At 37.2% G+C, this 27,223-nt stretch overlaps 1 protein-coding gene across 4 annotated transcripts in view; it reads left to right on the top strand.

Moving 5' to 3' along the window:
* LOC126456788 (trichohyalin) overlaps positions 1-27,223 on the top strand; it is a 378,453-nt gene that overhangs the window by 192,052 nt on the left and 159,178 nt on the right. For all 4 annotated transcript variants that reach the window (XM_050092572.1, XM_050092571.1, XM_050092573.1 and 1 more), the window contains 5 exons: positions 1,105-1,379; positions 6,373-6,604; positions 13,821-13,955; positions 15,266-15,394; positions 24,800-24,890. In XM_050092572.1, coding sequence (XP_049948529.1) covers positions 1,105-1,379; positions 6,373-6,604; positions 13,821-13,955; positions 15,266-15,394; positions 24,800-24,890 — 862 coding nt within the window. The remainder of the gene's footprint in view (positions 1-1,104; positions 1,380-6,372; positions 6,605-13,820; positions 13,956-15,265; positions 15,395-24,799; positions 24,891-27,223) is intronic.

Here is a 27,223-nt window from a genome sequence, read left to right as displayed (position 1 = left end):
TCATGCTTGCCTTACATTCAGAGATTTTGACCATGTCACCATGCGCCATTGGCTTTTGGCTGAAGGCAACTCAGCTGGGTGAAATGTGTTAGAGGGTGCCACATGTCAGGCATCTCAGGTGACAACAGAGTCACATGAAGTGTCAGCAATAGCCCAGTAGCCTCAAAGCTGCTTGAGTCCAAGAAAGAAACCTGGAACCTGTCAACTTTTACCATATTCCTCTACTGAGCCTTTTTTTCAGTTGGTTTCATTTGTGTAAGGAGGCTGTGGTACTTATGGCAGTGTAAAGCATCATTTCAAAGTTCTTCCACATGAGCCCAAAACCAGAAATAAGTGTGGAAATTAGAAATTAAGCTACAGTTTACAAAAAAAAGATAGATAATATTTGATTTTACTCAAAAGCTCATACTAAATAATCTAACTAACGATGTGTGAAAACCATGTATTGCTGCTACATCTGTGGCAAATGTTCATTTAATACTGACTATATCTGCAATGACAGCAGATATATTCAAATCATACAATTGTTGTGCTTGTGATAGCATGAGGCTACTCTATACAAAAAAATTTGCAAACACACAAAAAAGCAATTTATTCAGACAAAAACTCCTAAATACAAACTAATACTTTTCACACACCAGTTTTTTTTATACAGCCATGGAGAAAGCTGGAATTCAACTGCCGCTGTAATCACATTTGGCAGAAGCGGGGTTAAGTTTTCCATCTAGCTGTCCACAACACAGCCAGCTTATTCTTCCATCTTTGGATATCCTAGTTTGTGCTGTTTCTAATTAGCTAATTATTGACTGGATGTTGAATATCAGTATTCCTTACATGAAAAGAAAGGATGATAATATTAAAATATTTTCACGTTCAGCCTTCCTCGAGATTGTCACAGGTGTTCAGTATTGGTTCGTGATTGAGATGAACAAAATGTTGATTGTATACAGTTTTTTTTTCAGAAAACAATATAGAACAGAAATTGTTGGTTGAATATTTCTTGATGGATTTGATTTTTTTGTATGAGTGTCTTACATTGTGACAATACCTATCACTTTATTGGATGGTTTAATTAAAACAAGACGATGTTTATTATTGCTGCAGGTCCTTAAGTTGCAGCAAAAGGTGAATGAACTACAGACACAACTGGAAGATGTGAAAGATGACAAGAAAAGTTTGTCTTTAAGAGTTAAGGAATTGGAAGAAGAATTAGAAACTCGTCCAGACAAGAATGCCACTCAGAGAGTTGTGGATGACTTGCGATCAAAACTCTTGGCGGCAGAGACTCTGTGTGAAGAGCTCATGGATGAAAATGAAGACATGAAAAAGGAGCTGAGAGATCTTGAAGAAGAGATTGAGGAGTTGCAAGACAATTTTAGGTATGTGTTTTCAACTTTGTTATTTTTTCCCATTAAAACACTGAAGTATAAGTTAGCATATAGACCAATTGTTAGACAGTTGTACTGCTCGTAGAGCTGCCTGTCTACCAGAAACATACCATCTCTCTCACTGATATGATATGTTTTCAAAATTAATGGAATTAACACTGTTTCAGTGTGTGAGTGAAAGGGGAATATTGTAAGAAACCTCACAAGAAAATTATTTTCCTTAATACTTTGACAATCAAAATGACATCACCAAATGTGTTTTGAGAGATGCAGTGTAAAAGAACTTCCAGTAATTTGCTTCCTCATTGTGTATGCTTCACATTCACACAGGTATATCATTACATGTGTTTTACATTTACTTCTTAGAATATTTAGAGGAAGTAATAACATAACATGGAGTTTTGCAAACTTCAACTCCAGAATTATATAAAAAAATCTTTTATCTAGGCTTAATTGTTGTTTCACATGTATGTTACGTTATCTTTCAGCAATAATATTCATTGTTTTGTCATTTGTGGCTATTTATCTTCAGGATACAAGAAGGTAATTACAAAAGGATTACTATAAGACAAACAGCAATGGGAGAGATTAACATTAGATGAGGTCTGATAAATGACAGTAACCAAGGAAGTACAATAGAGCGAGGTATGAAGTGTTAGCACTGAATTCAAACCACCTTCATTATAGAACAGCCACCAGTGTCATGGCTATTGTTTTAAAGTGTATTGTTTTGTGTGATGCCACAGGGAATACTCTCCAGCTGTGTCTGTTTATCATTACTGACTCTCAGTTGTTATCAAACAAAATTTTATATTTTTATTACATCTACATGTACATCTACATTTACATAGACACTTTGCAATCAGCCGTACGGCATGTGGTGGAGGGTACCCTGTGTCACTACTAGTTATTTCCTTTCCTGTTCCACTCACAAATAGAGCAAGGGAGAAACAACTGTCTATATGACTCCGTACCAGCCCTAATTTCTTGTATCTTATCTTCATGGTCTTTATGCACAGTGTATGCTGGAGGCAATTGAATCATTCTGCAGTCAGCTCCAAATGTCAGTTCTCTAAATTTTCTCAATAGTGTTCTTCGAAAAGAATGTCGTGTTCCCTCCAGGAATTCCCATTTGAGTTCTTCAAGCATGTCTGTATTGCGTGTTTTTGGAACCTACCAGTAACAGCTCCAGCAGCCCGCCTCTGAATTGCTTTTTCTTTGTTCCAACCTGGTACAGATCCCAAACACTCGAGCAGTACTCGAATAATACATCACACAAGCATCCTATATTTGGTCTCTTTTACAGATGAACCATATTTTCTCAACAAACCAAAGTTGATCATTTGCCTTCCCTATCACAGTTCTCACATGTTCATTCCATATCACATTGGTTTGCAGCATTATGCCCAGATACCTAAACGGTGTGATTGTGTCAAACAGGACACTACCAATGCCGTATCTGAATATTATGTGTTTGTTTTTCCTACTCATCAGCATTAACTTGCCATTTTCTATATTTAGAGCTGGCTGCCATTCATCACACTAAATAGAAATTGTGTCTAATCATCTTGTATCCTCCAAGAGTCACTCAACTTTGACACCTTATCATACACCACAGCATCATCAGTAAATAACAACAGATTGCAGCTGCACTGTCTGCCAAATCATTTATGTATATAGAGAATAATAACGATTCTGTCAGATTTCTCTGGGGCATTACTGATGATACCCTTGTCTCTGGTGAACACTCACTGCTGAGGACAACATACTGCTTCTATAACTTAAGAAGTGTCTGAGCAATTCACATCTCTGTGAACATATTCCATATTCTCATACCTTCTTTATCAGCCTGCAATGGGGTATTGTGTCAAAAACTTTTGGGAAATCTAAACCTGTGGAATCTGCCTGTTGCCATTCATTCACAGTCTGCAGTACACCATGTGATAAAAGGGAAGTTGAATTTCACATGAATGGTGCTTCCTAAAATGACACTGATTCATGGATAGAGGCTTAGACACACTTTGCAATTTTGCATAGGACCAAAATGTTTGTGAGTTCTCTGACAGATCTTTTGCTTAGGTATGATGGTCGTGGTTGTGTGCTTCATGCATAAATCCTTTAACAGGTGTACAAATCTGTGCTTGTCATCATTTGCACATTCTCTTCTGAACTGAGGGTGCAACAGCCTCTGCTTCCTTAGCATTTTCCAAGTCTTGTTGTTAAACTATGGTGGGTCTTTTCCATCCTTAATCCATTTACAAAGCACATAATTTTCTAGACCACGATTTACAGTCTGCTTAAGCTTTGGCCATAATTCCTCTGTGTCCAGTTTTCTGGAACTAAGCGATATCAGTTCAATGTCTAAGTGAGATGCTAACAACTGCTTATTTACTCTTTCTAGCAGGAACACTCTCCTAGTCTGCTGAACTAGTTTACTAAGTTTCGTGACCATAATTGCTGTAATGACATTATGATCATTAAACCTTGTTTCTATACTGATGTTGATAAGGTCTGGCCTATTTGTAGCTACAAATTTTAAGATATTCTCATGGTGAGTGGGCTGCCAAACTAGCATCTCAAGACAGTTTTCAGAAAACATGTTCAAAAGTACTTCATGCGACTGTCTATCTGTACCTCCTGCAATGAATTCCTAGACATCCCAATCTATACTCAGTGAGTTAAAGTTGCCTCCAAGCATGATCTGCATATTTACTTACAACTGATCATAGACTTTCTTTGAATGACTCTAGAATTGTCAAAACAGTTGTGGGTAAAAATACCCAACAATTAACTTAGTTTCACCTAGACCTGTTATACATGACCAGATAGCTTCCCTGTCACACTCAACTCCGACCTCAATAGAGACTGTTTTTGTCAATTGCAATCAACACTCCCTCTCCTATGGCCTCTAATCTGTCTTTCTGATATATGTTCCATGACTCATTAAATAGCTCAGAGCTTACCACTTCAGGTTTCAGCCAGCTGTTGGTCCTGAGAATAATTTGAGTATGAGAACTTTCCTGGTGGGCAATAAATTCAGGAACTTTGCTACAAATACTTCGACAATTTACTGATGAAACTTTGACAGTCAAAATGTCTTTATACTGAACGTGGTCTGATTTTCCTTGCTGCATCTTGACTGGTGAGTCTTTATCAGAGTATCTCAAACTATTGCCTAGCCTGAAAAAAACCCTCATGTGCACGCCACAAGTATTCTGCTACCCGAGTAGCTGCTTCCTTTTTGTAATGCACCCATGACCTGTCAAGGGGAGTCCTACAAATGCCCAACCAATAATCTGCATCCAAGACAGTCACAGAATTGACAAATCCTTTGGTTGAGACCCTCCATTCTACTCCAAACCAAATGACCCTGATGTATTGTGGGAACAATGCTGCAAATTGCAAGTTTGCCTGCACGCAATGCTTGGGGCCAACAGCTATCACTGCTTCTGCCACCTGCCTGTATGAACTGAGGATGGCCTCAGAACCCACGCAAAAGGTGTAATTTGTGCCAATGCAAATTGCAGTGTGCAGATGACAGCACCATGCACACTCGATAGCCGCAGGCAAAGCCACCTCCAGAGGACCCCCAATAGACATACTGAGTACACATTGGCTTTCTTTCCAGCCCTGAACACTATCTGCCTAAGGCACTTCATAATGCACCTAACGTTGTAGCTTCTGATAACTAGTAACCCCTTCCCCTCTCTGTGCGCCTGCTTGGACCCTGCTGAAGTAGCAGCTTCCTGTTCACTCTCAGGTGAATGGGTAAAGCCAGATGGTCAGTCTCCACATTGGTCCTGTGGTTTGAGCAGAATATGTGTAGACAAGGATATTCTGTAGATTGAATGGGTGGCAGAACACAGCTTTGGGTAGTTAGTGTGTGTAGGATATCCCACATCTCAGAGTACAATGAGACATATTTGAAGCTCTGGTGAATGATGTGGTTAAGTTTATCAAGACCAGGGTGATACTGTGTGATCAGAAGAGTGCTGGTTGGTGGCTGGTGAGTGGATTTACTGGTGTCAGAGAAGGAGATGGCATGGTAGATATGTCTGTGAATGAGCTGGATAGGGTACTGTCTGTCAATAAAGCCTCTAGTAAAGCAATTGGTGTATCTTTAACAATTCCTACTTAACTGCAGGTGCGGCATCTATGAGTTGTGAGACTGTATATCTGTTTCATCAAACAAAGAATGATTAGGGCTCAATTTCTCATGGATGGTGAGGTCCTTGCTAAAATAGTACAAGATGGGAGTGGTGAATCATGGGCCAGGAAATTGCCTGTGGTCTTTTCTAGGGAAACTTTTCGGCATTCATCTTGAGTGGTTTTGGGAAACCACATACCTAAATATGTATTTTAGTATGGTGTTTTGAATCCTGCTATGTCCAAATCTGCTTCTTAATGGTACAACCACTGTGCCACCTTACTCAATTCTTTAAAAAAAATTATGAAGCATTTTAAAGATTGGAATGCTAAAAGACTCTGTGCTACTTCCTCTGTGCTATGTCCTCTGCTGTCTCTTACATACATAAGTAACCCAAATTATAAATGGTGACATCCTAGATATATAAGTGGCAGCCTCCTCCAAAAATTATTAATTCATACTGTGACATGACAATAAATTTTCTCAATAATGTGCTTCAGAGGCAAGAACTGCTCCCTCTACAAGCAACCATACAATGGCCAGAGCATAAAGTGCAATCACTATAGGCTGTAAACAGGAAAATCACTGTTCCACTACAAAGTTTTTCAGCTGCCTCCAAACACATATAAAATCGCTGGATACATAAAATTCACTGTTCCTCTAAAAGTTTTTAAGCTGCCTCCCAACACATTAAAATTTCCTAAAAGCATAATGCAGTTATCGAAAAGACAACTGAAAAATATCTCACTGACAATTTATTCTACCCACTAGCTGAATTCTTAACACGTTGTAAGTAGTGTTTCTTGAAATTAATGTCACTGTATTACTACCTTTCAGGGAAGATCAGGCTGATGAATACACATCTCTGAAGAAAGAACTTGAGCAGACAGCAAAAAACTGTCGGATATTGTCCTTCAAGTTACGCAAAGCAGAACGAAGAGCTGAGCAGATGGAAGCTGAGAAGCTTGAAGCAGAGCGAAAATGCAGGGAATTGGCAGGTGGACAGGCGGGCCTTGATAAAAGTGAACAAATCAAGCACATGGAACAAGAACTTGCTGTGGCTAATGAAGTATGATAATATGTGACTTCTAAATCCTATCATCAGCATCATTATAAATTCGTTCTCTTAATTGACAGTATTGCTCTGATATGCATAAAAAGTTCTCAATAACTTGCTGTGTCGGATTCAGATAAAATCTCATGTTTTCGGTGACTTCCTCTATCATCAATACCAGGGGCTATGTCTGTACTAGTTGGCTGGTACAGCGTATATCTTAGTGTTGGTTTACCAAGTTTCATGACAATTTCTCAGGCCCGCAATTTAGCTCTCATCAAGCTCGGAGGCTATGTCTGACAGCTCTTGATCAATGATGGAGGTAGTCATTAAAACCTTCGTATTTTATCCAAATTTGATGTGGCAAGTTTACTGAGGACTTTGTATGCAGGGATCCTATGACAAAAGGCTTCATAGCCATTGTTATGATATAACAACAAAAACCAAAGAAAAGGGCTGCTTCTTTGATTTTACCTCAGCATCACTAATTACTTGTTTCACGTATCTCAGTCAAGGTTACTATTTTCAGATTTTACATTAATGACATGTATGTTAGAAGTTGAAGTAATACATGCCACATCTCACCATATATCATGTTTTTCTCATCATTTGTAAAATTCTTGCTTCTCTGCTAGGAGTCTGGGAGCCGGTATAATACAGTCTTCACTTTCACTCTTCCTTTATCACAGCCAGAATGCTACAAATCCTTTACAGAAAAAAATGATAGCAAAAATTTTCAACAATGGCAGCATTTTTCTTGCTGGAATTTATATGTATGCCGAAGCAGATTTTTTTATTTTTTATTTATTTATTTATTTATTTATTTTTTACATAACACTTATTGCATGGTGTTTGTGGATTCAAGAAAAACTCAGCTGCAGAGGGCTATGTTAAGACTTTAATTATCCCATTTATAAAACGTTCTGCATCTGAAGTAATAGCTGAGAATTGTCTATCACTTCAAAATAAATCCCTCTGCGTTAAGTGCCACAAGAGCTGTCATCTTTATGAAGAGCATGGAAGTCTCAAAAATGTAAACTCAACATTACTTCGCAAGCGGCTCTGTAGGAATGAAAATAAAGAAGCAGCAACAAGTGTACTACTTCTTATAAGGTGAACATAACCATTGCAGATTGTTTATAGGTCATGAAAAGAATTGAAGAAATGAGTGGATTTAAGAATTTTCTAATTCACTGTTTCCACAGTAGAATAGTGTAAAAGTTCATGGAGATTATTTTTGAAAGAGAAAAATGTAGCTGTTGAAGGTAAAGTGTCATACTTAGAAAACAAGCTGAAACAGTAGAACTCAACTACATGAAAGACAAATTTAATAATCATACATGTTAAAATTATTCATGCTAGTCAAACTGAGACAAGGATCAATGAGAGAGGAAATATAATTAAAATATTTTCCTCAAGGGGTAATGTAGAAAAGCAAGGTATTGAGAAGCTGAAGTGCTGCATTATGGGGAAAGAAAGAGCAAGTCATCTAGGATCCTAGGTCAAGATAGGCACAAAACACTGCATATTATAAATAGGGACCCAAGAATGATACTTTACTAGAGAGATTCCAATTTTGGATTACCTAAGTGTTATCAGAAATTTATGCAATCCACTGGCCAGTACACTTCATTTAAGACTGGAGGCTGGACAAGAAGTGAGATGAGCTGATTGTCTGAGAGAGAGAATACACTGTGAACCATATTTTTTTTACAATTATGAAATTCAGGGTGTAATGTTCCAAATACATGTGCTTCTTATGTTAAAACTTTCAGTTCCTTTGTATTCTGTTTCTTATGAATTTGGATGTGAAATGAGAATATATAAAAATTGTGTCTTTCTGCAGTTGACTGTTACATAGTATGAGGTATTCTTTCTCTTGTGATAAATGTGAATATAGATGCAAAATATGCATTATAATTTGCAAACACAAAATTATCTAATATATGCTGTTAAACAGTGAATTGTATCCTGAAACTTCCTGGCAGATTAAAACTGTGTGCCCAACCGAGACTCGAACTCGGGACCTCTGCCTTTTGCGGGCAAGTGCTCTACCGTCTGAGCTACCGAAGCACGACTCACGCCCGGTACTCACAGCTTTACTTCTGCCAGTACCTCGTCTCCTACCTTCCCAACTTTACAGAAGCTCTCCTGCGAACCTTGCAGAACTAGCACTCCTGAAAGAAAGGATATTGTGGAGACATGGCTTAGCCACAGCCTGGGGGATATTTCCAGAATGAGATTTTCACTCTGCAAGGTTCGCAGGAGAGCTTCTGTAAAGTTGGGAAGGTAGGAGATGAGGTACTGGCAGAAGTAAAGCTGTGAGTACCGGGCGTGAGTCGTGCTTCGGTAGCTCAGATGGTAGAGCACTTGCCCGCAAAAGGTAAAGGTCCCGAGATCGAGTCTCAGTCGGGCACACAGTTTTAATCTGCCAGGAAGTTTCATATCAGCGCACACTCCACTGCAGAGTGAAAATCTCATTCTGGAAACATCCCCCAGGCTGAGGCTAAGCCATGTCTCCGCAATATCCTTTCTTTCAGGAGTGCTAGTTCTGCAAGGTTCGCAGGAGAGCTTCTGTAAAGTTGGGAAGGTAGGAGACGAGGTACTGGCAGAAGTAAAGCTGTGAGTACCGGGCATGAGTCGTGCTTCAGTAGCTCAGATGGTAGAGCACTTGCCCGCGAAAAGCAAAGGTCCCGAGTTTGAGTCTCGGTCGGGCACACAGTTTTAATCTGCCAGGAAGTTTCATATCAGCGCACACTCCACTGCAGAGTGAAAATCTCATTCTGGAATTGTATCCTGATGGACTATTTTATCAGAGGTAGTTTGAAATAGCTTTTTTTTTTGCAGCATAGTACTGATCATAGTACTGAGCCAAGTGACCTAGCACCTTAAAACAAAGGAACATATATGTTTGTCTCTTAACTGAAGTTCAGAAACTGATATAATGCAGACACAATTATCGTAGCACCAAATACCCATAAAGATCAGGCCTGAACTCTCTCATGTGTGACACTGTTAACCTCAGCAAGTAAATGCTTGGTAGCAGTTACCGAATACTTTGTCTTGTATGTTGTTCAATGTTTTCCTTTCTTATTTTCAAATGAGGGAAGAGACTAATCCTGTTCCATTGTAGACTTTGATTGCAGCTTTCACATCACCAGAAGGGATCAGCAAACCCCATAATCATGTGTCAAGTTCTGCTTTCACAGAACAAGAGTGTAGGCTGCTGTCCTGCAAGAAGGAGGCAAGGCAGTTTCCCCAAACTGCTCCTTTCCCCTCTGGAGGTTATAATTCTGATTTGCTTATGCTCACAGCCAACTGTCAGTTTATAGTGTCTTTCCTATAGCTGCCAGAAAACAAAACTTTGTAAAATGTTTTGACCATGCCAAAATTCTTTCCCTAATGTGCAGATATATTTCTGGTTCTACTACTAAGCTCAGTGCCTTATCACTTCTACATGTAGCATTGGCAAGTGTGTGTAACATGGCTATGAATGCCAACAAAAGATGTAAATTATTTTTGTAATTATCGAAATGGTTCAAAAGAGAAAGAAAAAGCTGCTATTTCTCAACAGAAACAATTAGTTATTGAAATCTTAAATAGAGCCAAAAGAAGAAAGCAAACAAAGACCATTTTTGAAAAAGCTTTTGAAGTTTTTGTGGAAGTAAACATAATAATCAAAAAGCTCCCCTATTGGCAGGAAGTTATTTCAAAGCATTAAAGCTTTGTCTTCGGGCATGTTGCATGACAATATTTTAAATATGTGTGCCTAACCATTTACACACACACACACACACACACGCACACACACGCATATACACTAGCATGTGCACACACACACACACACACACACACACACACACACACACACACACACACACACGCATGAATTTTGCCTAAAATATATGTGCATTTTACCAAAAATAAAACCACATTTTCAGGTCCTTATTCACCAATACTGCCAACAGTGTCTTCCCATGGGTAACATTTGTAGAGCCCGCAGCTCGTGGTCTAGTGGATAACGTTGCTGCCTCTAGATCATGGGGATCTGGCTAACTTTTGTGTCTCATTGAAAATGAGATGCATCCGAGCTTCATCTCTTTAAGTAGTGTTCCTTCATCTACCTAACAAATTCTAATCCACTCATCTGTCAAACCTACTGTCGGTCCTGTACCGCATTTGCAAGACTCATGCTTCACAGGCATTTCCCATCCTATATAAGGTAGTGTCACTTGTGAAAGCAGCTGCATTGCATACACATACAGCATTTTAAATGGGGGTGACAACTAACCAGCTTTATATCCATACAAATGTACACTGCCAGATGGAGGCTAACAGCAATGGCTTCAACAGTTACTTCAGTATTTGTGCAATTCTCTTGGCAGTTACCAGTTTCTTTGACTATGTCTTTCCCTCTCTTCCTCCCATTACCTCCCCACCCCTTCATTTCACTGTACATATGATCTGCTCCCAACAGCCAAGCTCCTGTCCTCTCCTACAATCCCTCTCATCCTGAGCAGCCACTTATAACTTGCAAGTGGGTGCATTTGGATGTTGGTGTGGCTATGTGCGTGCACTTAAGCTGAAGAAAGTGGTAGTTAATAAACTCCCTTTGCTACTATAAATGTCATTTTGATACACACAACTTAGCTACAGGTGCGTGGTTGGCTTTTCTCATTTTTGTTTATTGTTTCCATCCCTGATGGAATTGCACAAGATAGTCTAATGTAACTGTACAAACCTGACTGAGTCACTGTAAGTTCTCAATTGTTTGAATTGGTAGTCTCACAATTCAATGATAGATGCAATACCATTTATTTAGATTTCCCGTTTATTCAGGCCAAAACACAGTCTGGCAATGATTAGCTTATGTATGTCTTTTCATATCACACAATATTTGTGAACAAGAATGCCATTATTAACTGCATTCTGATTAGTCCACTTTTTCTTCAAGATAATAATGCCAATAAACCAAGTTATCTGTTGTACATAATGTCTTTTAGACAGTGGCAAACTCTTCAGAACACATTCACATAATGAAGTCCTCTGTTGTTCATATACTAATCGTATACTGATGAGAAAATTTCACCAACACACCATTTGATCGAAGATGGATAATTAAAAACAGTTCTTGGAGTCAGTCATAAGATCTTTACTAGTATATTAATACAGAAAAGTTAGGTTGACTATTACAGCTGAGGCATTCTTCTAAATAAGTTAGAAAGATATTTACACTGAATAATTATAGCCACATGAGTAGCTAATACCCTCTTTCACACAAAGAACTTTATATGGTATTGAACTTTAACTGTGAACTTTTTCACTTATATGTGGACTTTGATATAGAAATATTGACTGACTGATATCAGGTGAAAACTTTTCCACTAAAATATTAACATGGTGATTGCAAAGCACAGACTGCCTACTTATTGTCTGGAGGTGGCATATATAGACAAACATCAGGACAGCTGGTGAAATCAGTAATCAAATTTCGCTTTATAGTGATGTAAGGGTCAAATTTAGTAGTGGTGTCATTCCAGTGAAGCAAGCAATAATTTTACTTGATTGTACGTTAGATAACTATACAAGTAAGAAAGTCTGATGCACTGTCTGGCTGATACAGTGTGCATCTCCCTGGTGGTTTACCAAATTTCATGGAAATTTCTCAGGTTTTCAGTTTTCCTAATTTTTTTTTAATTTCTTAAGTAGCACCTTACTCATGTTATCAAATCTATTATCTCGGTTAGAAAAATTAGGGCAGTAGAAGTATAACATCCAGTCAGCAAGGAAGCTTGAAAGATCAAATCATGGGAATATTTTCGGGTGGGGCAAACCTAGTTACAAATAATTAAAATATCTTTTTGTTGTTGTTGTGGTCTTCTGTTTAAAGACTGGTTTGTTGCAGCTCTACATGCTACTCTGTCCTGTGCAATATTCTTTATCTCTGAATAACTACTGCAACCTACATCCTTATGAATCTCGTTACAGTATTCATCTCTTGGTCTTCCTCTACAGTTTTTACCCCCCGCCACAGACTTCCCTCCAATAACAAATCGGTGATCCCTTGATGACTCAGAATGTGTCCTATCAACTGATCCCTTGTTTTAGTCAAGCTGTGCCATAAATTTCTTTTCTCCCCAGTCCTATTCATTACCTCCACATTAGTTACATGATCTACCCACCTAATCTTTAACGTTTTTCAGTGACACCACATTCCAAAAGGTTCTATTCTCTTCTTGTTGAAACTGTTAATGCTTTTATACATGACTACATCTCATACAAATATATTCGGAAAATATGTAATAACCTATATTCATTGTTAACAAGTTTCTCTTCTTCAGAAACACTTTTCTCGTCACTCCCATCTGTATTTTATACCCTCTCTGCATGGGCCATCATCAGGTATTTTGCTTCCCAAATAACAAAATGTGTCTACTGCTTTAAGTGTCTCATTTCCTAATCTAATTCCCACATCACCAGATTTTTAGAAAAAATAAACTGCTTAATGAAAAGAAGGAAATTAGAGCTAGGTCTTTTTGGAAATAAACAATTATTACCTCATGACATTTTTAGGATCTCATGGCTTCTGAATATAGTCAATTACTGATTTCTCTTAAAAGAAAATATATCATGTAGAACTTATGGACCATTTGAATCAGCATAGTTCAATTAACTCTATGAACAGTAAATGTTAATGAAATATTATCTAACAAATAATTTCAATATTTTATTAATATACTAGCAGAACAATAGAGGAAAAATTTTATTTGTTTTAGGACTAATATTGTACCAAATATAGTTATTACAATCTGTTACATTTCATAGCATGAAGAACTAAATCAAATCAGTCATCAGATTGAAGACCACAACATCACCACTTTCTAAAAGTGTTTAATTTTAAAGTTTTAATGGAAGCAACTGAAGCTATATCCACAGTATTGATATCACTGTGCTATTAAATATGTGCTGGCTTCTGCAGTGGCAAATGTTTCCAATATTCTGAATTTTTAATAACACAAGCACGCAAACAGAGCTTATTCTTTACAGTATATCCACATCCCACTTTAGCAGCTTGTTATAGTAAACTACACTCACCGGAATCAGTTATCCTGGTGTGCTTGAACTATAATCATTAAAATATGTGCTGCTGTACCATAGGAAATGTATAAAATGTTCATATATATTTCATAATAAGCTTTCTTGGCAATTTTCTTACTGAGCTGTGTTTTAGGTGGCAATCAGGCTGCAAAAAGAGCTAGATGAAGCTGTACAAAAACTGAAGGCTCAGGAAGAAGTTAAGGAAGACAAGAAACCTACAAAGAAACCTCCCATGCTTGGTTCAATTGGAAAAACATCATCAGGGGAGGTTAGTATAACTCTGATTGTTTCCTAAGATTTTGTTACTGTGTGGTAAAGTAAAGCAGATTGAACTAGCAGACTTAATGCTCCCACCAGAGAATAGTATCACATTTCTAAGTAAAGAGTAAGTTATGAGATGTTCATTCACTCTTATGACTTATACCAGAAAATTATGATGTTGCATTTGACTGAAATCACAGTTTTAAAGGGAACCTTATCACCGTAGATTGAAGGTTAGTTATGTAAAGGTTATGGTGCTGGTTGAATACAATACCTCATTATGTCATTTTGTGGAACAAGGGCATATTACACTGTTGACAGTTACACAGATTATTCATAGATGGTTGCTGTTTTAAGGGGATATGTTGTGTACCCATACAAGTTTTTTTCTTTCTCCATCCTTCCACTTTAATACTCATAAGAGAAAGAAAAGTTGGTAGCTTTTGAATCCTTTGTGGAACTGGAGTAAAAGCTAGAGTACACACACACACACACACACACACACACACACACACACACACACACACACACACGCACGCACCTGCGCCCCTACATAGTACCAGCTGGATTCAGAGTGTTGAGATTACAGTTTGGCATGCGGACTAGGGTCAGGTAGGGGTTGCATCAGGTATGGTGTGTGGAAGGAGAGAGTGGTGGGAGGCAAGAATAGGGGCTTGGGGTGGGTAGCTAGTGGCTTGGTGTGAGGCAACTGGTTACCTGGCTAGGAATGTGAATTAGAGGGGTGTCAGTGACTCAATGCTTCTGCGATTCAGTTATTGATCCCCTTTAATCCTAAATTATTTACATTCCATGAGACATTTCATATGTATACTCTTTCAGAACAAACACACAACGACAAACTTACAACTATATCTCATAAAAATCATTCATACTGATACAGGTGGACAGAGTCAATTTACATATGACAGTTTTGTCGTAAGTGCAGTGTAACACACACAGTCATTGAAAACATGTGTTCGCTTCCAGTTTTTAGACAGCACTCTTTTATTACTGTTTATTGACCTGATTCTGTGCTCTTGTTGTACATTTTCCATGTGTGTTGATGTTGATTAAAAATAGATAACGTGGGACTTTCCAGATATACCATTCTTGCTTACTTCTTAAAATCATTTAGCTGCGATATTGAGTGTGTGTTTATATTTATTTTTGTAATTATGACTATTGTAGTAAATAATAAGTGCTGCATTGTGACAAAGAGGAGTGGATTATCTGTGGCTCTACTGTTTGTGTAATCTTCAAAGAATTTGTTTGTGTTAAACTGATAAAAGGACAACAGGTTTATGTTATATATTTCAGAAACTTTCTCGAGAATCTTTAACCAGAGGGGGTTCTCAAGATGATCCTGCACAGTTACTCCGAGATCTCCAAGATGCAATGGAGAGAGAAGCAGACTTAAGAGAGCAACTTCGTTTTGCTGAAGAAGAGGTATTGTATATTAATATGTGCTTCCCTGTTACTAGTTTTTATGACCAGTGATTCCATAATGAATTTTAATTATCTCTGCAGAAACGAGCTCATTCAGAAATTAAGCGTGAGGGTATGTTTCAATCAGAACTGTTACTGTCAGTCTCTCAAATAACATACACTGAAGTTATGATGTCATTAAGTATATTTGATCCAACAATGATTGGCACTATTGATACAGATGAGATTTGATGCACAGCCATATTGAGTATATTTGCAGGACATTCTGTTGAATGACTTAACCAAACAAACATTTTTTGGACTCACTAATTCATAGAAAATGCTCAAAAAAATCGCACCACACTAGGCTTTTTGTGTATTTTTTTAAATTAGAACCTTCTCTCTCAGTACCCTTATGACCACAGCGAATTACTACATACAGTCACCTGTGTAATGGATGCAGAGGTAAACCTGCTGTCTCACTGCAGATCAGTAAAGAATGCTGTGCTACCAGTTGTGAATAGGAAAATGCAGCTTGTGTACACTTTTGAATCTGTCAACTTGCCTCAAAGATCTGTTTCAAGTTTAGGCCATGCAGACATTGGCACTATATGTAGGGCAAGGATGGTTGTCAGCATGGGAAGTACATACCAAATTGATGTTCACCACAGTGACACCATTCAAAAATTTGATTGCTATTGTGAAACACAAAACACTGAAGATCTGCATTGTAGTGAGTGCGTGCCATCAACAAAACCAGCTGATGGCTGCTGCATACTAATTTATGCCTGTAGATAATGCAACTTAACTGTGCACTACCTTTTTGGACTCACCTGTGGGGTTTGTGGTGACCTAGGCAACATGTAATACATGATCAGTTTGTCCTCTAGACATCCGTTACAAACAGCAATGTATGTTCTGAACTGGTATCTTCTGCAGATGTCAGCTGCCTCTCATTGCTGTTGAGGTATTTAAAGGCTGTGCTGTGTTTGGGGTAGGATTCTCCAACCTGTTGTGTTGTCATATAAACAATATTTCAATGATGGATTTGTCCTTCAAGATGATGATGCATGATCATATTGCGCCCACTTTGTGAACACTTTCTTCCAGCAGGCAGGCCTGTGGTACATGCTGACAAGAGCTTGGTTCAGCACTGTTTGGCCCAATTGAAACTTGCAATGTTTTGTCACAGGAATCTCATGATATGGTGGATGACTTAAGGAGGTCAACTGTTGAAGAGTGTGCTTTTATGGATGGTTTGCCACAGCATAGAATGTTTTCAAGTGCAGACTTTGATCTCATGGATGTCCAGAGAAGTAAACTTTTCAACAGACTGCCTTGATTTTGACTATTGTTTTGTTTAAAATGTTTCCAGAAATTACTGCAAATGAGTTGCAGGCATTTTCAAAAACATGTATTCATCGTAGTTGAAGTGTTCCACATCCACAAGGGATAAAAGTTTTGATTTTTTTTTATTTCATAGTGTAGGTTTTTTTTTTTTTTTTTTTTTTTTTTTTTTTTTTTTTTTTCCATAAGGCATAATCTGTCATTCCCTATTCCTGCTGAATCAAATCTCACAAATGTTCACAGATATGCTGGTGATGCAAAACTTACTTCAGCAGTTTGTAATTTGTTCCAATATAAATACATCAATTGTATTTCAATGAAAATAATCAATTTTTGGAAAATATAAATGGATAGATGAAAAAAAATCTACTCATCAAGCAGTGGCACGAGAAAACAGAGGTAAAATTTAAGGAAATGTGCAAGCTTTCGAATCCAGTGGCTCCTTCTTCTGGCAGAATTGTTGAAGGGGATGGGAGAGGGACGAAGAGAAAGGACTGGCAATGTTTAGGAAAGTGGTGACTTCAAGCAAGTCATGCTGAATCCTGGGTCAGGAGAGACTTACCAGAGAGGATGAGAAGGAAAGACTGATTGCTGGAGACTGTGCTGGATGAGAGATTATCAGTTGTATTTGTAACTGGATATTATACCTAAACATTCAAAGAATAATCTGTGGGAAAAATGATATTTCTAATGTGATTGATCAGGTGATTGTTTCAGTTCAGTTTCAAAACTCACAAAGTCAAAATATCTTTCCAAGGATGAAAGTGTGCTACAATATTAGCTGTTCTTTGGGCAGTACAAAACATCTTAAAGTTTTAAAATCAATAATACAATTTAAAAAGACAGCTAAACAGGAAAAACATATAATCCTTCTGAATATAAAGGAAACCATGCATCTTAACTAAATATAGATACTTTGATTATTGAGAGGAAAGTAGTCATATTTATTGAGAAAATGTGACATACTATTTGTAGGAACTGCAGACAATGAACCATACAAATATGTTGATTACATGACATTCTTGCAGTATAATAATGGCATTTCCTTGATGTTGATTCCGTACAGCTGTAATGGAAAATACCTCTTATTAAATCTCTTTGCAAATCGTGGTGATTGTTTATCTCAACAAGCTGCAAGCTTTAAAACTGAACTTGCATGAGATTCTAGCTAGGACTTGTATGTAATACCTTCCGGTATTGACTTTGACGTGTTCCATTGTTATGGCCATTGGTGGACAATTGTTGAAGCTTGGCTAATATAAAATTATTTCCATGCAGGCAGTATGTCCTTTGATAGTAAAGTTACTAACATCATGACAGACATTTATCAGGAAATTTTATGTGTTATTAAAATTTTATCCTTGGAATGAAGTAAAAGTTACATAACTTGATGTTGGAGGCATGTAGAAAAATAGGAAAATAGAAAATAAAAGCTTTATGAAGATGACATACTGCTGACAGCCTGACTGGCTGACCAATCTTACATAAATATTTAAAAAATCATAATTACATTTTTCTATGAATTTCAAATGGAGGTGGTTGTAAGAAGGGTTGTAGAGCCAGAGGATAAATCCTTGTAATAGAAGTCATATGCTAATAAGTTTTACTTATTTCTGGTAGATTAACAGTATCAATGAACAATGGAAGTAACCCAATTAAATGAAATGCATAGGAACACTACATTCACAATTACATAGAAGGTTGTACCTTTATTACAGCAATGTAAAGACTAGCCATATTTGGATTGCCTTCTATATTTGACTTCAGTATAGCTGCTGGTCAGTGTTCAGGCAGACCATACCCATATGGAAGATTCGTATAACCACAGAATGCTGAAATAATGCAGATGTGAAATATAAATAAACAGAATAACTGATGACTGTAAAACCTTCCCACAGAATGATCTGATGCACTTGGTATTTGAGATTCATTCTGCATAAAACACTTTAGGATTCAATCATAGACAATATCTTAGGTGTCCAGCAAATTAGGCACTTAAGAGCACATGTTGGAAAACCAAGAGATATTATTAGGAAATCCAACCATGTTAGCATATTGTTACATAGAACGTGAAATGCATACCATGTCCTAGATTTAGAATGAGAGCACTTCAGAAGAATGCTCTCCTACTTCATTGAGAAGAATGGAAAGCAGGTTACAGTTTATGTTCACATTGATGACAAGTTCATCAGATACAGCACATGTTTATACCCAGAAAAAACATAAAACTATAAGCTGTTGTCACCAGTCAAGGACCTGCAACAAACAGATAGGAAATTCACTGTCTATTTGTAGGTTAACACCATTGTGTTTACACTTTGTGGCTCCTCTGTCATTTTCCCATCATTTTCCTTTTCTGTTTGCACATGATATTTTTACAGAACGATATGGGTTGCTGCTAGTGATTGAAAAGAATGCTCCTGATATGATTTACATTTTACTGTATTTTTCCTCCCACTGACATTTGTATCTATACATATATTTCCAAATAACAGATGGACAGTAGAACTTCTTTTCCCACTTCACACCATGCTTTCTCTGTAAATTGCCTCCTGCTCTAGCCTGGGAGCTTATAGGTTTATAAAATAGGATGTTGTCTTTTTCTTTTTTCTCAGTCTTCTCACTGGTTTGATTCAGCTTCTACACCAACCCCTTAAGCTCAAAGTAACATGTGCATCTTATGTCCTCAGTTATTTGCTAGATGTGTTCCATTCTTGCCACACAGCTTTTACTCTCTATAGTTCCCTCTGGTAGCATGGAGGCTATTCCCTTACGCATTAGAAAATGTACTATCATCGTGTCCCTTCTTCTTTTCAATGTTCTCCATATGTTGCTTCTTTGCAAATTCTGTGGAAAGCCTCCTCATTCCTTATCTTAAAGAGTTCACATGATTTTCGGAATTCTTTTGTAGCAATACATTTTGAATATTTCAATTGTCTTCTGTTCTGATTTTACCAATGTCAACAATTTGCTGCCATACAGTGCTGTGATGCAAACGTACATTCTCTGAAATTCCTTCCTCAAATTAAGGTCTGTATTTGATACTAGTAGATTTCTCTTGGCCAGGCAGGAACGCCCTATTTGCCTGTGTAGTAGATTTCTCTTGGTCAGGAATGCCCTCTTTGCCTGTGATAGTCTGATTTTTATGTCCTCCTCCTTCATATGTCATGGGGTATTTTACTTCCAAGGTAGCAGAATTCCTTAACTTTGTGTACTTCATGATCACACGTTTTGATTTTTTGTTTCTCACTATTTTCTTCTACTACTTCTCATTACATTTGTCTTTTTCCAGTTTATTCTCAATCCATAGTCTGTACTTATTGGACTGTTCACTCCACTCAACAGATCCTGTAATTCTTCTTAGCTCTTACTGAGGATAGCAAAGTCACCAGCTAATCTTATCACTATGTCCTTTCACCCTGAATTTTAGTCCCACTCATGAACCTTTCTTTCATTTCCATCATTGCTTCTTCAATGTAAATGTTGAAGAGTAAGGGTGAAAGACTGCATCCCTGCCTTACGGCTTTTTTAATCCTTGAGAGCATGTCCGTTTTTTATGACATGAGCAAGTGCACAACGTACTACTCATACATATGTAAGGAACAGCTGTCTTTATGCTACCAAGGTAAATATGTGTGGGCAACTTCACAGTTTAATCTTAGTTTAGTTAAACTACAATAAAACAAACTTGCATTAAATGAGCTGAATCACTCTTTAACCAAGCAGTAATAAAATGATCTTTCATTATATCAATCTGTTGTCACGTACAAGTGTTATCCCACAGTAATGTCCCACTTGAAGCATTAAACAGCACAGTTGCATTAGATCCCAGCAAGATGCTTATTTGATTGCTAATTATCTTGCAGATGACTGCCATATTGGGGGTGTGCTGTTGGCTCAGAATCTGGGTCTTTTTCTTTGATAGATAGTAATTTATTTTATTTTATTTTTAATTTTTATTAATTATTTATTTATTTTTATTTATTTATTTATTTTTGCCTCACTCGCTGTTTATTTTATATTACTGCTGCTCACTTGGATGTATGATAGCACAACTTAGCACTGTGTTAGCTGAAGCACTAATGAGGCAATAGGTAAGGGCTTGAAGGGGGGGGGGGGAAAAAACCACATGTTATTTGTAGTTGGCTCACTTTGTACATAGGTGTGCCTGCCCGAGGGTTAATCTGAGCATTTCCTTCTTGGTCTTCCAAACTTACTGTTGCCTCTTGGTTCTTGTTCATATTGTTTTCACTCTCTTTCCCTATGGCCTACTTTTATTTTTCTTAGAATTTCAAAAACATCATGCACCTTGTTTCCATTATCAAGTGCAACATCAGAACTGCCTCTCAGGTGTCTTTATCTTTCTTAAAGTGAAACTGATGGTCATCTAACAGATCCTCCATTTAATTTTCAATTCTTCTGTACGTTATTCTTGTCAGAAAGTGACTTTAATGAGATGTAAAGCTGATTGTGCAGTTGTTTCGCACCTATCTGCACTTGCTATTTTTGGAATTGTATGGATGATATTTTTCTAAGTCTGATGGCATGGTGCTAGTCTCATGGATTCTGCACACCCACTTGAATAGTTGTTTGGCTGCCATTTCCCTCAATGTTTTTAAAAATTCTGATGGCATGTTATCTATCCCTTCTGGTCTTCCAGAGCTCTCTTCAGTTCTGGCTTTAATACTGAATCCCCTACATCATCCATATCGACACTAGTTTCTTCTTCTGCAAGTCAGGAGACAAGTTCTCCCCTCATACAGGCCTACAGTGTACTCTTTTCACCTATCCACTCTCCCCTCTCTGTTTAATAGTGGAATTACCAATACACTTTAAATCTTACCAACATTGTTTTTAATTTCACAGAAGGTTGTTTTGAGTTTTCTACATGCTGAGTCAGTCTTTCCGAGATCATTTTCTTTTTCTTTCTCTATGTATTTGCATTTTTTCTGCATTCATTTCATTTTGGCTGCCCTGCACTTCCTATTTCCTTTATCCCTAAGTGATTTACATTGTTGTATTCCTGCCTTTTCCTTAACATTTTTGTACTACTATCTTTTGCTGATCAATTGAAGTATTTCTTCTGTTACCCACGGTTCCTTTGGAGTTACCTTTCTAGTATCTGTGACTGACTGTCCAATATCTGTAATTGCCCTTTTTAAAATTTCCATTCCTCTTCTACCCAGTTTAGAGATGTCCATCCTCTTCAACTAAACTGCCTGCCATGATATACTTTATTACAATATCCACATCCTTAATGTACTTCTAATGCATCACATCATTTATCAGTATTTCAGTTTCCCACTTCCTTCCACACTGATTCTTCTGTATGATTGTCTTAAACTTCAGTCCACACTTCCCATAAAAAGCTAATATTCAAAACCTGCTCATTAATTTTCAAAATAAAACAATATGGCTCTGTGTTTGAAAAGGTGACAAAACTCAGATTGCGTGGCAATACAGATACCAAGTCACTGGTGACTGCTTGGTAACATATTGTGAACCATTTACTGGTATGTTTTTGTGCAGTCACACCATCTGTGGAGTTCTAATTAAATAGTTGCTGTTTATCTTCTATCAATTGCTTAATAATCCCTTGTTTATGTTGAATTTATTCAAAGGAAATTGTTACCTACACCAGTAACAACACAGACCTGGATAGAACATGCTGCAACTTCACATCTGACTTTGCAATGAACACTGCTAAATGGCATGTAGCTAACAAGAGTTTCCTATTCTTGTGTCTAGATAATTGGATAACTTGTAGAAGGGTAGCTAGTGAGCTATTTGAATTGGTAGCTAACAAGGTATGTTTGAATTGGTAGGAATTCTCAGTTTCTTGCTGCATGTTAAATGGGAGCTTGTTGCGTACATTTTCACCAGAGTACATAACTACATCTGAAGCATAAACAAAGAGCAAAGCCTTGATGAAAATTGGTCTTAAGTCTTATATTGTGAATGCCCAAATTGTAGGTCAGCTGAAACAGATGTTTATTATCATCATCAAAAACCATTAAGAAGTAAATACACTAAGAAGTGAACGTAAGAAGTACAAGATCCTTAAAGAGGCCTCTGTAAGACATTTGGTTATGTACCTTACACAGTATCCCTGTTGTAGACTTATGTTGAATAAATACTTAATTTACTATGTGTGCATTTCCCCAGAAAATAATTACACCAGACAAGACAAAATAAGCAAACAACTTTGTCTTTAAATAAAGACAGCAAGATACTGCTAAGAGCAAATTACGTTGAAACAAGCTTTTGAACTCATTTTGTACCAGAACAGGAAAGGAAATTGAATAGAAGACATCCTATTTAGGTAAGACATTAAAAACCCCAGTCTAGAAGGCCAGATGAGGATTCGGACCCCACTTCACTGATGATGAAAATATGTGCACAACCTCAGTCTATACTGATTCCAGAATACATAGGAAATAATTGTTGTGTTAGGTCAAAATAGTGAAGGAGAGGGCCATAAAAGACTCCTTTGAGGGCTGTACAAAGCTTTCGTGCTGGTAATTACTTTTTTAATTATGCTTGTTACAATAAACTTTTTGTGGCTCTTTTTTCATTCCATGTACAGTGCCAATTTTAATTTCTGTTCATGTGCATTTGCTTTTAATTTTTTTGAAGTTTAAAGCTACTGACTTTTACTATTTATGCAATGACAAATAGTATTTAAATTATCAGGGACTTTTTTATAAATTTCTGACTGTAGTTTTGGGACAGAAACATTTTTTTCCAGTAGTTAGTCAGTGTTTTGCTATACTGTATACATCATTTATATTTTTAAAGTAAAAGAAATAAGTCTGACTTTTTTTTCTGATCTGTAATAGACGATTTTTAATATTGTCTTAGCTGCAGAGAAGAGGACGGTCAAAAATGATATTGCGAGATATCACAGAAGCACTTCCCTCGGATGTGCACTCTGAATTATTGTCGAAGCTTTCTGGCCTGAGTCATCATGAAACACCTGTTCCCAAGGAAGTGCTCCATTCATCATTCGGATTGCAATCCAGTGAAGATCCACTACAAATCAGTTCACTGGCTCGCCCAGTGGTCATCCAGTCTGCATTTAAATCACATACAGCAATGCATTCTCTCTCAAAATCAGTTGAAAAATCTGACATGGGAACACAGACACTGAATGTAAGCAACTGTACTACGAGGTCAGTTCAGGTATCTCTTCCAGAAATAGAGTATCAAGTGTCATCAACACAGACTTTGCACTTTGAGACAGTTAACGAAGAGACGCAGACATCTGCACAAAGAAATTTTGAAGTTGAAACACAGACTGACACAGAGTCTGTAAATCAGTGTACACAGACAGATTTTATACACAGTGTTGAAACAAGAGAAACTCAGTGTTATGCAGTTCACTCTATCTCAGACATAAAAGAAGTGCAGACTGATTTTACAGCCTACATTGATGCACCATTGAATGTGCAGGCCATTAGTGAAAATGATGTGAGATTCTTAGACAGTGTAGAAAACATTTACACTGGATCATTTGTTGAGAACAAATCAGATTCAGACGAATATCTAGATGCAGCAGAAACATTGACAGAAAGTAGAACACCAATGAATGACAGTGCAGGGGAAAATATAAAAGACACTACATCTGTTGGTGTCCAGGTTATACATGGTGAATTTGTTGATGAAACAAGCAGAGCACCTGCACTTCATCAAAATGTTATTGCTATGCGACAGATGCAGTTTTCCCTGTCTACAATGTATCCACATGGAGCACTTCTGTCATCTTGTTCACCCATGTCAGTGCTGATGGCACCTTTAGGTATGAAGACAGTGTGTATTTGTTCAAAGAAAAGTTTTAATTTTCTTGTGGTGCTTACACTTGTTTTGTGTGTAATTTTTTTTATGTTCTACACAAGGAAATTAAAAAATTTCTGATGAAGCAGTTCTCTGAAACCACACAGTAATATTTCACATATCTGAAAAACAATAAGAATAGAACCAATTTTCCAGCACTTGATATTTACTGACTGTGTGTTTCCAGATAATATTGCTCTTAGTTGTAAGTTCTAGACTGTAAATCACTGAAATCCTTCTTTTCAGGCTCAAAGATTGCGCAAGAAGTCAGCTAGGGTCGAGGATGATAATGAATCGCTGGTGTTGCAGCTGAAGAAAATGGCTACAAAGGCCAGAAGTATGTTTTATCTTATCAAAATGCCTGAGGGTTGGAAACCTAATTCATCATTTGTAATAGTAGTTCTTGCTTTTTCCTCTGACACTTCTTACAAAAGCCTGTTTTCTGATTTATGATCCCACAAATTTCTTGCATTGCATTGAATGCTTTATGTTCTTTCTGAGCCGTGACCATTTTCTACGGCTGCATTAATTAGTACTATTCTTATAAGACTTTTGTGATTTCATGGAGTCTTGTGTTATTTATATGAACTGAGACATTATTCATGACTGTCTATTACCTTTAACTGTAAAATTTACTGTGTGCTTTAATTTGTGGCTTTCTGCATATGGGATATCTAATATTTTATCCTGTTCAACAAATATCCCATAGTTCCTCACTCCTACTAATTAAGTCATAATCATGCCCACAGGAAATGCAGTTAAAGTGTGTGCCTTATAATAAACATGCAATTGTTTGCTACCCTTGCTTAATGATAGTATGACAACTCGTTTGCTAGTTTCAAATCCATGCTGCTTTTACGATGTAATAGTGCAATTACAAGATCACACTTTTAACAAATAGTCCACAAACCAGAAACTATACCTATTGAATGAGATATAAACTTGCCATTGTTTTCTACCGCTGCTAACAATAATATGGCAACTTATTTGCTAGTTTCAAATTCCATGCTGCCTCATAATGATATTAATTCATTTGCAAAGGTAACAGCTGTAACATGTTATCCACAAAGTAGAAACTATGTAGAATGAGACAGACAACTCTAAAAATGATAGAGCATTCCATGACGAAGCCTTAAGGTTAAAGAATTGGATATCAGTTTTTAATTTCAGTGCTGTAGGTTATACTACATAATATTCTATAATTTACATACACATGTATATTTAATTTTTCACACAGCTTACAAAATCAGCAGCTTATGCTAATTAGCAAATAACTGCCTGAAAGGTAAAATAGCATGACCACCAAACTTTCTGAGAAAAGTAATATTTGTTTATTTAAAATGACATTGATATGTTGTTAATTATAGAATTGGTAGATTACGACTTTTGCATATAAATATTATTTTTAGCATGCAAGCCTATTGTATTAGCAACACAATTCTTGATAGACTCATTACTCTTGTATATTACTGTCAAGATTAGTTTAGTTTAGATAAACTGTGACAGCAGTTGATGTCTTGGAAAGTTTCCATCTACTTACTTGTACATAAAAGTGCTTGACTGCACTTGAAAAAGAAGATAAGAGCTTGTTGAACTGCTTGCTTGTCATTCTTGAAGACTGGCTTTTAGTGAGTGTGTAAAATATTCCAGATAGAATAGATAGCAATGAGGAAGTTAAGTGGAAAAATTAGGCTCTTTTACATAAGTGATCCAATACATATCTATTTAATGTCTTTAGTGAGAATTTTTTTTTTTTTTTTTTACTTCTATTTTATTTTTTGTGACGTAAAAGCCTGGGCATTTGTTCCATTAATGTGGGCATACAATTCCTACTGGCATCTGTGTTTTCTTTGTATTTGCTTGTATGTGATTTAAATGGGCATGAATCTGCTCAGTGTGCTATCCTTGCCACTAAGGGTTCACCTTTAAAGTGAGTGCTGAATTATTTTTGTAATTCTGTCAAAGGGAAAATTCATTTGAGACAGCAGAGAAATTATAAGAAGACAGAACGATTGGCCATTACTGACCTTCAGAAGGAGAAATTCCAAGTATATTGCCTACAGACATATATAAAAGTGTCCGCCCCGGTAGCTGAGTGGTCAGCATGACAGACTGTCAATCCTAAGGGCCCGGGTTCGATTCCCGGCTGGGTCAGAGATTTTCTCCGCTCAGGGACTGGGTGTTGTGTTGTCCTAATCATCATCATTTCATCCCCATCGACGCGCAGGTTGCCGAAGTGGCGTCAAATCGAAAGACCTGCACCAGGTGAACGGTCTACCCGACGGGAGGCCCTAGCCACACGACAGTTCCATTTCCATATATAAAAGTAGAAAAACTATCTTAATTTTTGGAGCTGTTAGTCCTTTCCTCAGGTAGGAGAAAGGGTGGGTTCAGGTTGGTCCATCTCAGCATCAGATGTGAGTGACATGTCCATCTTTTCCAGCCTTCGCCAACTCTTCCTCTCTGAGGAAGAAACTGACAATGACAAAAACTAGTGTAATTTTTTTGTACTGTCGAATTGTCTATTAACAGTACTTGAAAGTTCACACACACACACACACACACACACACACACACACACACACACACACACACACACCGGATGTAACACAGAATTATGGTGAATCCTTAAGAGCACATTTCTCATACTCAGTAGCAGAAAATATGTTA

Source organism: Schistocerca serialis, chromosome 2 (genome assembly GCF_023864345.2).
Source record: "Schistocerca serialis cubense isolate TAMUIC-IGC-003099 chromosome 2, iqSchSeri2.2, whole genome shotgun sequence".
Lineage (NCBI taxonomy): Eukaryota > Metazoa > Arthropoda > Insecta > Orthoptera > Acrididae > Schistocerca > Schistocerca serialis.
Note: the sequence above shows the minus strand (reverse complement) of the source record. Positions and strands in the feature narration are given on the sequence as shown.